The 14,364-nt window shown below is 34.6% G+C and overlaps 1 protein-coding gene across 1 annotated transcript in view; it reads left to right on the top strand.

The window, feature by feature from the left end:
* CFAP46 (cilia and flagella associated protein 46) overlaps nucleotides 1-14,364 on the top strand; it is an 81,728-nt gene that overhangs the window by 23,158 nt on the left and 44,206 nt on the right. Inside the window, exons 15-24 of the mRNA XM_064514466.1 lie at nucleotides 863-993; nucleotides 3,188-3,330; nucleotides 3,888-4,021; nucleotides 5,485-5,697; nucleotides 7,017-7,224; nucleotides 7,549-7,698; nucleotides 8,436-8,543; nucleotides 9,788-9,969; nucleotides 12,155-12,286; nucleotides 14,070-14,235. Of these exons, the coding sequence (XP_064370536.1) occupies nucleotides 863-993; nucleotides 3,188-3,330; nucleotides 3,888-4,021; nucleotides 5,485-5,697; nucleotides 7,017-7,224; nucleotides 7,549-7,698; nucleotides 8,436-8,543; nucleotides 9,788-9,969; nucleotides 12,155-12,286; nucleotides 14,070-14,235 (1,567 nt within the window). The remainder of the gene's footprint in view (nucleotides 1-862; nucleotides 994-3,187; nucleotides 3,331-3,887; nucleotides 4,022-5,484; nucleotides 5,698-7,016; nucleotides 7,225-7,548; nucleotides 7,699-8,435; nucleotides 8,544-9,787; nucleotides 9,970-12,154; nucleotides 12,287-14,069; nucleotides 14,236-14,364) is intronic.

Raw genomic sequence — 14,364 nt, 5'->3', positions numbered from 1 at the left:
TAAGCATGCATTTAACTTTACATCTGAATGGTTCCATCAAATTCACATAGTAGGCATAATCGTATTCTTATTCTTTTTTCATCTCTCTCTCAAATGCCCACACAAACTCATCTATTCCACTGAAACAAACACACAGAAGAATTGGTGGATTAAAGCTGGAAGACTGAATAACTTGACGTGCAACTGAAACATTCCCTAAGTGTCTCTTTACAGCCTTCTACAACACTGCATGCTGTATCTTTTTTGATAACGGAACCATCTTTTTTTGTCCATATTAAGATCCAGAAAAGTTCATTTGTAGGAAAAATCTCAGTTTTCTTTTGAAGTATTTATTTTATTTTATCATTCTTTATGAAGAAGGCAGTGCTTCTCTTTTTGCTGCACTAAACATTTCTAGGACAATGTACTGAATTCTAAACTTGTTTTCAAGATGCATTTTGAAATTCTCTGTTTTTGACACTGGTTTTGAAATGGAGCATGTTTATTTTAGTTTAGTGTAATTTATTCTGTAAGATAGATAGGGCTGTACCACAGACAAGTTTTGAAATTTCAGTATAGTTATTATCCAACAAAAACATTTTTTCCCACTCTTCGTAAGCCAAAAGGATTTTTGATTTAAAATGAATAATTAATTGCTGTATTCCTTCTGTGTTTTAATGGAAAGCTAGACACCAGTTTACTTATGTTATCTTTGCTACTGATAAAAATGTCTTACATTTATGAACAGTGTGTAATAAATTTTATTAGATTTAAAATCTTGTTTATGTTAGCCATCATAATTGACATGTATTTTAATGGATCCTAAAATGTAGAGAATAATTCTGCTTATAAGATAGTTTTATGTATACTTTTTCTTTGATAGAATTAGACTTTGGGCTGATTTGGCAAAAGTTGCACGAAAACAAGGAGTGTGGGATGTCTGCCGCACAGCATGCAGATTTTGCCTCCTGTATGATGATATTTCGTTTAGGAAGGTAACAAAACCTAAAAAAAGTAAGTGATCAAATTATTTTGAATGTTCTAAAAGGAACTTTTTTCTCATTTATTAGGGTTACTTGAAGGAGTCATGCAAAGTATCATTATGGTGTTCCAACTGATAAAACACACATTGTTTTCAGAAAGTTTTTCTAAAGAAATTTAATTCTCAGAAGGCTGCTTTCGGAGTACATAAAAGTTTAGGAAGGAGATTTGGAATTTCCAGTTTTCATGATAACTCAATGGGAATGTTATCAGCTGATGCTGTGAGACCTAAGCTTTTGACCTGTGCTATCAAAAATACTTACATTTACAGATGATATTGAGGGGTTCAGGTAGGAAGATCTTAAGTTAGTGTGAAAAGAAGCAAAAGGATCTGACAGTACAGAAGTGACTATGCCATGAAATTGTAAGGAAGGTTTGTCATGAGGGATATGGAAGATAGCAGATACGGAAGAACTTCCATGAGAGGTCAGCTGTACACACAGGGTTTTGTTCTTCAGTTGTCCATATTCATATTTTGGGAGTTTATAATGTGTTACAGACACACATAATGAGTATTTTGCCACTGCAGTGTCTTCATCAAATGTAGTCTTCCTTCCTGGGCTTTGCACACAGAGTGAGGTAGGACATGCACCCTCACTTGCTCTCATCTGCCCAGGTGAGAAAAGAGATGATGTTGCCCTTGTGCTTATGTGAATCCTCAGTGAGTTATTTCCTACTTACCTTGTGTTGCCTTTTTTTTTTTTACTTCATTATCTTGTTTCCTCATTCATTTTTTTCTTTCCTTCCATTGCCACAGTTTCCTGAGGCTGTTGGTCCTCAGAGCATGTTGGCATACATGGAGAGCTCTTTCTACCTTCAGATCTAGAAATCAAAATTTTCAGTGGAAACCTTACTTTGCCTAAGAAGTGTTTCTACCAGCATTAAAGAAAAGTACCCATCTATGAAGTGTACCTACCTAGCTAAGAAATAGGTTAATTCCCTGCTGGTCCATATTACCCAGCTCTGTCATACTTAGTTACCTGATAAAGCTGAAGAAAAATGGATTACCTGTCATTTCTAATGAGACTCACCTGTTAAATTCTTTACTCTCTTTCCCTTACTAATGGTTCTTCCGAGATATCTGAGATCCTTTATACCTTGTTCTTTGAAGGTCTGCTACAGAACTACCACTCCTGTTAAGAGAGGGTTCTCAATTCAGGGAAGGAGCACTTTCAGATCATTAGCTGCTTGATAACTTTTGCACGTCTGTTGGAGGTTTCTTTCTTGGCAGTTGTTAACTCACCTCTAAGCATAGATGAAATCCTAGTAAATAGCTTTTTGTCTTTTTTTTTTTTTTTTGGCTAATGGCTATTTGAACCTATTCCACATTTTTTTTTTCTAGATTTTTTCCAAGTTCCACTTGAAGTAGGACATTAATTTACCCATTTTCTTCCACAGATTTCCCTTCTCCAAGGTGAAGGTGTCTTGCTCATGCTCTGGGTGTTCATAGAGCTTTATAATATCTATGTCAGTCTGAACTGGTTAAACAGGAGATCAAGGGATGCTTTTCACCTCTAATCAGTGGTCATTCAAATGGGTGAACAAAACCTGCTATGAGGGTGCTGAAGTTGGTTCATGTTTTCAGAGGTAGAACTTCCCTACAAGTCAGGCATCCACTATTGGCCAAAAATTTGGAGTAACCATCTGTGGCAGCTTTTGTATTTTTACTTACTGTTTCAATTAAAATAATCTTGCTCCTTTCTCTCTATTATTTAAACAAAGAAAAATAATTCTGCATTTCTCTTTATTGCTGTATATGTTGCCAGAAAGTCAACTCCATCCATGATTTAAGCACATAGAGATTTTAGCCTCTATCACTGCATGCTGTCCAGTGCTCTGCTTCCATCGAAAACTGAATTAGAGAATGTGGACTGTATTCATATTAATGCAAGTTTGTATGAACATTGTGACTGGAGCAAATTATTTGCTGCAAATATTGAAGTTTAAATACAGATAAAATCACAGTAACCAGTATGTTACTTGTGCAGAATGGGTTTTGACTGCAATATATTGCAGTGACTAAAAAAGACCTGAGTGAAGTAATTTAAAATCTGTATTCATTAACTCTTTATTGTGCATTTACAACCGTATAAAGATTTTTTAATTCTAAAATTAAGGTGATTTTTTTTGATTTGCCTACTAATAATAATGGAACTTTTTTTTTTAGCACAGAAAAAGAAAGCTAGTATAGTTGTGGATGACGATCAAGGTGGCAGCTTAACAGGGAAATCATTACTACCTGCTGAATGCTTCTCTTTTGAAAGAGATTTACTCAGAATATTAGCAGAAATAAGATTCATTAATGCAGAGGTAAATAAAGTGCACAGCTGTCATTCATATTTGTTACATGTAGTTGTAGCTTTATGCATAATTCTAAATATATTTATCTTAAGGCACTAGAATTTTGAATTGGGTTATTGATTATTTTTATATCTCCATGGGAACTAAAGGAGAAAAGAGTTTCATGAAGCAACTTCATAAAATTACTCCACGAAGCTAACTATATCCGTAGTTTCACTGTGAGTAGTGATAATAGTTTTTTATGAAGGATTTTACTGTAAATCTTTGACACCTGATGTTATACTTCTGTAGCCTAAAAGTTCCAGCAAGATAAAAGATTTTTTTTTTTCATATTATTTTTCCTAATGGGATAATTTATTTAATAAAATTAACTGTAAACAACTGGAAGGTTATGAGCTATTTTACATTATATTTCTCAAGGTAGGTTTCTGTATTCCCACACAAAATATGAAAAAACATTCTGTATTCTTTCCTTCTTTGGAGAGGTGCTGACACAAATACTAAGACACAGTCTATTTTTAGAGTGATAAACTGTGTAGAAAATAAATTTCTCTGTATCTTTCTAGGCAACTGTTCATTTATTAAGATCGCAAGGAATTGAACTGAACGATCATGCTGTACCTCCAGAAGATACAAGCCAACATCCTACAGGATATGTTGCATGTCTTCCTGAAAGTGATCCAGAATGGAAAACATACAGGTGTTTTTATTTATAATAACATCTAGGAATTTTAAAAGAGTGTTTTATAATCACACATAGATGATAGTTTCAAAAGTTACTTCTTTTTAGTAAAATTCATTGTCATCACATGGTCCATGTTTTAGGTAGGAATGGTGGTGGGAAAAGGAGGAGAATCTAAACAAAGATCTTTGGAAGTGGTTTTTCATTAGTTTACTTTTATATATATTAAAAAAAATGATATATATATATATTTTTTCCCTCAAAATATGTTTCTTAGTAGCTCCTGTAAGTGTAATGATGTCTGAGTACCTGAATAAACATGCAATGATTTAACAGGAATAAATAAGGGAGAGTAGACTATAGCAAGTTTCTTTTTTCTAGTCTCGTAGTGTTATTTGTTGCTGAAGAAGCGGGGGAGAGACTTTAAAAAATGATGTTTAAACTCCTTTCTGTCTATGTTCATACTAATATTTGCCTTATTGTTCTCGTGGTCATCATGTTGTAAAATAGCAGGATGTCAGCATTGTTTGCCTAAGCTGTGAAATACAGTTAACTGGACATTGTCTGTACATTATTGAAGATTAAGTAAAATTTCTCCCATCATCTGCTTGCAAATGTTGAGTAAACCAGGAAAAAGTATAAACTGGTCAGAACCAAGGGACAGGGAAGATGAGGATTCTGTTGCAAAACTGTTTTTTGAGCTTACCCAATTTACCTGTTGTGCCTGTCTCTCTTGAGAGAACAAATGGTTTTTGTCTTGAGAGACAAATGTTTTTGTCTATCACTACATATGACCTGTACAGTTGGTGACACAGTAATACTCTGCATCAGTTGGTGCATTTTGGTTTCACGACTAAACCACGGCCATTCGGTGTGGTCATTCAAGATTCTATTTTTAATAGTGTTTTTTCTAAATAATGGGTGCAGTATGTATATTGAAAATTGATGTATACATAAAAGAATGCTATTGCATAGGCTATAAAAAGATGTTATTCTATTAAAAATGAATGTAGTGTTTCAGAACATCTGGCAATGTCTTTGAGTGTAAGAAGACATGCATTTGTTGAGTGAAAAAGATAGCTCCTAAACACTGGAAAGGAATGCCTTACTTGTGTCTGTGTTCAGTTAAAACTCTGTCATAGATATTTAATGATTTCTAGCACTGATGTGTGGATTCATGCACACTTTATAAAATGTCCTGTGGATAAAGCATGAAATTTAGATTATTGCTACTACTTTTCTAAGCTAATAGTATTTGAGAGTCAGAGACTAATCATTTAATGTGGATAGTAATTCCTTTTCTGATTCATCTCCCCATCTAAGTAAAATATGTTAATAGGCAAAGACTTAATAAATGCAACTGCAAAATAATTCCAGAAAATATTTTTGTTATTGAGGTACTGCTGCATATCTAGCCTTCTGATACATCTATTCCAGTGTTGAAATTTTGGAATAATAGCTTTGTAATATTAATTTTATAGTTTATGGATCAACTACTTATCCCAGTATGCTATGGAAAATTTCCAACGTGCAGCTGAAATAGGAGAAGAGTTAAATGAAGCCTGGATTGTTCACAATGCTGTGGTGTACGTCTTAAACTACAATAAACATCTTATCACTGCAGGAAGACAGAGGGAGATTATTGAGTATCTGCAGACTCTTCTTAGAGCAATCAAGAATGTTGGACACAATGGGTAAATAGATAAGTTTGCTTATGAACATGCTCTTTTTTCTGGAGCAAAGATACTAATTCCAAAAATATTTTTACAAATATGGTAAATCACTCTGTACAGTTGAATGAATGTCTTTTATTAGAAGCAGGACTGATATATATGGAATATTTCAGAAGATAAACTCCATTTTGTGGTTTGAAAAACAAAATCTTAACCCCTTCTATACATCTTTCTTGCTGTTTGTTACAAACCATTTTGCTTTTAGACTGAGACTTTTTGATTTCTCTTTCCTGTGGAACAGCAACATGTGCATGTGAAATAGCGTTTTGTTGACCTAGTCAAAAAGAATCAGGAAAAATTTATTTCCCTGTGTCTGTTTGCAGGATAGCTTGATAAGTGTTTGCTTGCTGTGAGTTGCTTTGAAGTTGACTATACATTGTTCACTGTAAATATTTCTGAGTAAGTTAGTTACTACTGGTTCTGAAATCTAGAAGAAGGGTGAAAGAGAAGAAAATTACGAGATGATGCACTGTGATTGACCATGAAAATGAGACTACAGATTTCACAGTGGTTTAGAGAAATCCTGTTCTGCAGTAAATGCGATGGGAGAGTGACTGGTTGTTACAGAGGAGATGCTAAGGCCCAAGCTCCGAATGTGGGACAAAATCCCAGAACTTCTGGCACCAGACAGCGACTTCAGCAATAGGCAGACTGTGAGGAGCAGCAGCAAAAAATACTGTTTTAACAGTTTTGTAGAACAAAGCCTAGAGTGCAGCTTGTGCAAAGATGAAGGCTAATAATACATATTTATTAATTTTGTTTTTTATACTAGCGTGTAATAGAGTCAGCAGTAATCTCTCAGTCATTTTTTGGTTTGTGTTTCCTCAGAAGAAAATTGTGGTAATTCCAGTTCAGCAGTTGATTCTCATGGAAAGTAATACAGACAGTATTGTAAATAAAAAATGATTTCACATGCAGGGTTTGGTTTAGATTAATTTATTAGGAAATAGCCTTTACTTTCATGCATACTGACCCAGTAATAAAACCAAGATTTGAAATTTGCCTCTGTCTGACGTAGGTATGAACTTTTTTTTTCTTGTGAGGAAATAGAAGCTTCAGTTATAGGAAGACCTGAGAAGAATGTGATACAAAATATGAAAACTGTGCTTTTCTGTGTCTAACAATTTTAACTGCTTCTCCAGTGGGATAATTTTATTGTAACTTCTGTAATTTTGCTTTCCAAAAAGATCTAGATTTTAAAGCAATGCTGATGACTTTATTACTTCCTGTTATCTTGATGTGATGCAGTATGCACTTCTGATTTTTGTTTTCTTTTCCAGAAGTACTGTAATTTCACTGATGTTATGTAATGCTTTGGCTCGGGGCTTGATTCTTTGTTGGATTCCAAAACCAAAACTCGTTGAGAAGAAAAAGATAGATGCAGCAACAGACAGAAAGGCTGCGACAAAGGGACCTGAGAAAGCAAATTTCATCCAGTTCTTGTCAGTAGATCCCAGTGGACTTCCTGATGTCAAAGCAGCCTTAGAGGTACAGAGTCCTCACTGTTGCAGTCTCTTTTTGTCTGCAATCGTTTATTACACTGCATATATAGAAATTCTTGCAAATAAGCAAGCTACCTTCTTTTCTAGTTCCTGCCCCAGGTCCTCCCCAAATCCATGCTGAAGTTCCTCACCAATTGGAGCCAAAGTCTGGAACTTTTATTTGCCCTGCTGGTTGGCTTACAGAGATGTTGTTAAGCATAGAGATTCATTCACAGTAATGTTAATATAGCTCATGGACAACATACATTCCATACAAAAAGCTGTGCACATATATTCTGTGTTTCTCTCTTATTTTCTTCTTGGTCTTTAGATTTGTGAATTTGCCCTAAATTTGACAGGCAGAACGATGCCTGCTGAAACAGTACCTATTGCTGTACGACAACAGATCATTGCTACATGGGTGAAAGCAAAACAGTTACATCAGCAGCAGATTGGACTTAAACTTGTGACTGAGGAGGAGGTATTATTTCTCTGAAATCCTGTTTAACATTGAAACATCTCTGTGAAAAATTCTAATTAAATGCACAAATTTGTTTAATAATAAATTGAGTTATCAATGTGTATTTTCTACATAGATATGAATAGAATATGAAAATAAATGTTGGCAGTATTCCTACAAGTCACCAAATTTTCATGTCAGGCATAACAATGAGTCTGCATTTCTTAATTCTGCCTTCTGTTTTTAGTTACCCAGAATAATTATAGTGATATTTGTCATATGATGACTGTATAACAAAGCTGTTTTTGAATCGATACCTTTAAAATAATAAAATGGCTACATTAAAATACCTGATATAAACCAGCAATATTTCTATCAACATTTAATATGAATTCTCTTTCTATATATACAAATACGGAATTAGTAAGTTGAAAATTAATATTTTATTCCTAACTTTTTATTTTAAACATATCAAGTAAAACCAGAATCCCTCAGTGAAGTATGGAATTTATGCTTGTTGTATTGTTGCTATGCTTTTATATATTGAAAGTGTAGTAGCTCAAAGTTTCCCAATGCTAGTTTAAAAAAAAAAAACCCCAAATTTACCATGTAACAGCACAATAAAGAGAAGTAGACTTATTTAATGAAAACTGAGGTTTCCAAACATAGTTGCTATACCTTATCATCTCATTTAATGTCTGTAATAATTTTCTACTTGCAAAAAAATCTGTAAATGTGAAATTTCTCTTACCACTCAGAATAATGATGAAGCAGAAAATCCTATCACAAGAGTTCTTATTGGTCTAGAAATGTATTCGTGTAACGGCTTGGGTCTCATGGATTTTACTGTTCCTAGCTTGTCTCAGGTATTTAGTTTTATATTACTAACTCTTGAGTTTTAAGAAACTGCGTAGTATAAATGTGATTTTGGTCTCAATTTTGGATGGAGACAAAAATAATTAATTGTGAAACCTTTCTTACACCATTGCTTTATTTTAAACATTTTAAGATGTTTAATAGTTAGAGCAGGTGGAAGATTTTCTTAGAGTACTTGCTTTGGATCAGTCTTCCATTATTACTCATGCTGAACAGTGCCACACTTCTCCTGTGGCCCCACTGATTACCAGGCTTTTCAAGAGGAAGAGAGGTGGTGTATAAAAGGTTTGTACTGCGTATTTTGAAAGCAGTGAGTTGTGGCAGAATTCCTTTTGTAGTTTTACCTCTTTGTTTACCATATTTATCATTTATACTTCCTGCTATAAAGAGCTTTCTTAAAGGACTGAGATGTATTTCCCCATCAGTCAACTAGGGATCTTATGAAATTGTCTAAAACCCTTGTAGAAATCCTTCTCCTTAAAGACTAGGATCTGAGTCCGTATAAATCTTTAGGTATCTAATTTCAGTTGATCTATACATTTCTACCGAATGTTACGAGCTTGCCTTAGCTATTCGTTCAATGGCTTAGTTTTGGAGAGCAATACTGTAATACGCTCTTTGTGACCAATTCATTAACCATTTCCGTTATCTTCAGAAGGTGGTACTTTCTGACTGACACATATAAAGGCAAGCAAGACATTTAGGTATTGCAATGAAAGTATATGTCCTTAAAACACTGTTGTTACTGTAGAGCCAGTTCTGCCTCCCTTTCTCACCTTTGGCTTAACTACAAAGGGATTTGAATTGCAAAAATCTTACTCTACTCTGATTATCAGAAGAGGACTGAGGATATACAGTGATCGCTGACAGTGCTCGTCAAAAGGCACACACATTAGTAGCTGGATTTACACTGACAATCATAGTGTTTACCACAGGGTGAATCATGATTCTCTGTCCACTCCACATTTTATTATGCTTATCAGTGGCTGGTTTTCTACATTATTTTATTGTGTACTTGCTCCATGCTTGGGCAGGTTGGTATGGAAGTACAGCTATAAGTATTTATGCATGTATGTGGTATAGAAATAAATATATGTGGCAGGTTATTCACTTACTTTTGAAGACTTAAAGTAATCTGATTGTATATTGAGTAGGCTGGTGTGAAAAGAATAAATTTTGTACATAAAAATATCACAATAAAAGCATAATGAGATTTTTAAAATACTTTTTGCAGTTGGTGAAATTGGCTTTAGGTTGTAGCTGGTCAGATTCATTAGTGGAATTGCAGACACTGACACGACTTATGCATTTTGCATATGTATCACATGAATATGAAATAGTGATGACTTGTTCCCAGAGGATCTTGCAGTCAGCTGAGAACTTTTGCGACAATAGTGATGCTAAGAAATATGAAATGTAAGTATATTGAATTTTACGTGATAATATGGTATATTTGAACTAAGTTTTGAAGAATGAGTATATGGGGTAAATGCATCTGATTATGTAATCAAAAATGAAACAATTTTTTTAAAAAAGAAAAAAAACGTACAGTTAGAAGTGAAAGCCAAGTTTCCTTCTTTTGCCAACTCTGTCTTTAGCAGTTACTTAAGTACTTCAGGCTAGATTTTAACCCTGCAATATAGCCTGAGTAAAAGGCAGTGCAAAATCCAGATTGTGGCTCTGGTCTCAGTTCAGGAAGGTATGTGAATTTTGTGTTCCGTGTGAGTCTACAAGGCATATACGTGTGTTTGAGGGTCTTCTTGGAGAGCAATGCTTTTCTGAAATGGGGTCTCTGGCAGTCACAGTCTTCTCATACTTTTTTTTTCCCAAGCAAAAAGTAGCTTATTCTAGTGCTTTTACTAATGCAAATTGCTTCCAATGCTGCGTGGGCTCTAACATGCAAAAGGTGTACACCGTTCATGGAGGAAGCCAAGGCTGTGAGTGACAGTAGGTGATGGCAGCTACTTTTTTCCAAGTTGTGATCTCAAGTCTAGCCCCAAGTCATGGTGTTCACTATAAATTCTTACTGTCTTCTGCACTCATGCAGCAGAGCTCACAATTATTCTATATTGCCTATTTATGTAGGAGCAGTGGGAACATTTCTTAAAAAGCCCAGGGTCTTACTGAAATGTTAGTTAAAAGCTTTGCTCTCAAAAAAAAAAAAAAAAGTTTCAGTTATGAGAGGATCTGTTGGTGGAGTTCTGTATTCCAAAAATGGTTGTAGTCCTAGATCATTCTGCTTTTCATAAAAATTCCCCAAAATCTGAATGTCAGTTACTCAAAAATGGAATCAGCTCCATTTTTTTGAATGTAGGAAGATAGCAATAAATGTGTGGAACACTTTGAATATAATTTAGTATTTATTTTTCTGTGACCGTCCCTGAAAAAATTTCTGCTCTTTGTCAACTACAGTAGTTCCCTATGTGGGGAAAAAACATGTAAAACCAATTTTTCTCCTAAATAAGATATTTAAAGATGAAATGCATACTTTCAGAACATTGCTAGATATTCAGCAAGTATTTTCTCTATTTCTGCAATCTGCAAACTAGTGAATGATAACATGTTTGATTCTTTGATACAGGAATATAGTCATGGATTTTGGATGCTGTCTCCAGAGAAATGAAAGATAAACTTACTCAATCTTTTTATGGTAAAACAGACCTTAAGGACAAACAAGACTTACAAGTTTACTTTGAATTTTCTCGTTGTTAAACTGTGCTGTAGAACACTGGTGTCCTCTTGTGGTCACAAATCGTAACTGCATAATAGTTCTCACTAAAAGGTAGAAGCTAGGCCAACTAGAAATGCAAATTTAGTAAACATGAGTTCCCGTATGAACTTCTTTTTCTTCATAAATGTCTACAGTTCAGGTCTGTATATGGTTGCACGTTGCAACTAAGACATTAAAAAGTTTTGAAAATTGTATTACCTATAAAATCAGCCTTATCCAAAGATATCAGAATGGAATTTTATTTTATGGATTATCACTTTTCTGGTACTGACCATATATATACACACACATATATATACGCACGTGCGTGCGCGCACATACACACACACACACACCCACACACACCCCCACCATATACATACATATATTCTCCACTTCTAAATTTACTGCACAATGATTCCAGTCAATTTCTCCAAAGCCTTGTGCATATTTGTGCCAGGCATAAGAGAGGCCAAGTCCAAAATAAAATATCAAGAATTATATCTGATTTTCCATATTTCTATTTTTAAATGCTAGCCATGTATGTTGGGCTTTGGTTTAATACTTTGTTTGATGTACAATGGTGAATAATGGGGAGAAAAACCCAAATCTGTTTTCTCCCTTCACTAAGTGCAAATAGTTTAATTTTTCATCTGACTTCACAGTTATTTTCATCAGAGCTAAGAAGAAGACATTTTATTTCTGATATCTGTTCACATAATGTTTGATTTTTTCAGATATATTCTGATTTTAATAGAAAAGTAGGCGGAAGCACTTGCATATAAAAAAAGATGAGGACATCTATCTAGTAACAACTTGAAAGCATTGTTAATAGGAACTGGTGTGGTCTTGCTTTGTAAGACTAGTCTTCAATTATTTGCTTTTATTCAGGCCTGAAAACACAATGAGACTAGAAATGTTAAGTACTGCTGCTTGTATACAGGGGAAGAGTATAATGGCAGATTTGTCTGGAAAAAATCATCTGTGTATAACAGCATCAAAAGCCTTTGTTCAGAGTGCCAGGTATGTTTTATTTTGAGAAAGCAGACTAATGTAAAACAGACCTAATTCTTGATTTACAGATTTTGGGACCAGATCAGCATATTTTTCTCTCCCAAGACTGATAAAAATCAAAATAGTTGTAAGTCGAAATGCTTAACAAAGGTTTTGACAGGATTTTATGGTTTAGTAAAACTAACAAGTACCATGTCTTCCATGTACTTGGCATTTTAGTGCTGTCGGATTGTAGGATTATAGAATAACCCAAGTTGGAAGGGACCTCAGGAGGTCTGTAGTCCAACCTCCTGCTCAAAGCAGGGCCAGCTCAGGGCTTTATCCAGTCTGGTCTTGAAAACCTCTAAGGGTGGAGATTGCACGACCTCTCTGGGCAACCTGCTCCACTGCTCAACTGTCCTCGTGGCAAAAAGTTTCTCCTTACAGTCAGTCTGAACCTTTCCTGTTTCAGTTTATGCTGCTCTTTGCACTCCAGCAGGATCCCCAGCTCTGTTTCAGCAGAGCCGCTCCCCGGCCAGTCGGTCCTCAGGCTCTATTGTTGCAAGGCATCATATTAATACTGTGAAAGTTATTCAGTATCTGTGGAGGATATGTCATGAACCTAAAGTGGAAAGATTACTTTAAGTAATGAATAGGAAGGAGAAGGTGATACATGTGATAGTACGTGACTTTGGTATCAGTTCTTTTCCTTTTTGGAAAAAAAAAATCATTAGCAAGAGTAGGCAATTAGAACTCTTAAAAAAGGACAATGTGATGGCCGATGTGAGGCTGATAGCATTGTAGTATTTTGTCCTCTATTAATCATTAAAAGAGAGTGATGGAAGAAGTTCGAATACCAGTGTAACAGAACTCTAAGATGATGTCGTGTTGCAAACAGACAAATCTGTATTCTTTAATTTACATAGCATGGCAAGCATTTTTTCGGGAAAGACTAAGCATTTGCAGATAGCTCATCACATTCCAAAAGGGAGAAAAAGGTGATGAGCAAAAACTACACCATAGTAAGTCCAGCATTAAGATAAAATATATGCAAGCAGGCAGACTCTAAAAGTTTGCGAAAGTGTGTGAGAAAATGGCAAAGATTGCCAGATTCAAAAGCTAATTTTTTGAAGACAGTAATACTTTTCAATGGATGATTGTTTAGTACCAATCCATTAATTTGAGATAAATCTTAAAATTTTTGCTCACTCGTAAGAGGATGGTGTTATATTGTAGTCTGGAGAATATTAACTTTTATTAATTAAAAGTAACCTTTGCATGGAATATGTTCAAAACACTTAATTTGCATGCAACTAAAGGCATTTAGGGTATATTCTTATGTTACGGTGATACTTTGTACTATGCATTATGGATAGCATTTTAAGAATTACTTTTTTGTTTATTTTTTGTTCTTTTAATGTTTTATAATAAGAAACTAACATCATAGGAATCCAAACAGAGGAGATTATACCAGTGAAAAAATCTCAAGTAGATTTCTAGTAATTTTTATAATGAAGACTCATTAAGTAGTGTTGCATGGGAACACAGTAAAAATGTCACTATGATACCTGTTTATTGCTACTTCTGCTGGATATGTGAAGGTGTTCTCTATATAAAAATGGAAAATATATTTTACAGTAAGCTTGTATGCTCATCTCTTGTTGGTGAGATGTATATTGTCATATGGTGTATGGTGGGATGTCTTGATCAGGTGATCAGGTAAAGCACAAATTTTGTTTGTAACAGAAAAATCCTTATTTTGATTAGAGTGGGAGTTTTTCCTTTCCGTTAAATTGTACTTTCTTTTCTTCAGGTATGCAGGTGAAGCAGGAAATTATTCCCTTGTGATGTTTGCAGCTAGACAGTTTTGGAATACATGCTTACCTTTGATAGGTTCTCCATATGACAGAGAACAGTTTAAAGAACCCACTGAAGTAATTCTCAAGAACATAATTAAAGCAGAATCTAAAAATAAACAGGTAAGAATATCTAATAGCTATTATTAGCTGTGCTTGTGTTTAGTGACTGGTATTGATGGTAAAGAAAAACTTTGCTTTGCTTTGAAGCCATGGGTACCTTCTTCAAGATTATCTTTCCTGAGAGGGAAG

This window comes from Dromaius novaehollandiae, chromosome 6 (genome assembly GCF_036370855.1).
Source record: "Dromaius novaehollandiae isolate bDroNov1 chromosome 6, bDroNov1.hap1, whole genome shotgun sequence".
In the NCBI taxonomy this organism is placed as follows: domain Eukaryota; kingdom Metazoa; phylum Chordata; class Aves; order Casuariiformes; family Dromaiidae; genus Dromaius; species Dromaius novaehollandiae.
The sequence above is the reverse complement of the archived record's forward strand: the minus strand, read 5'-3'. Positions and strand labels throughout refer to the sequence as shown.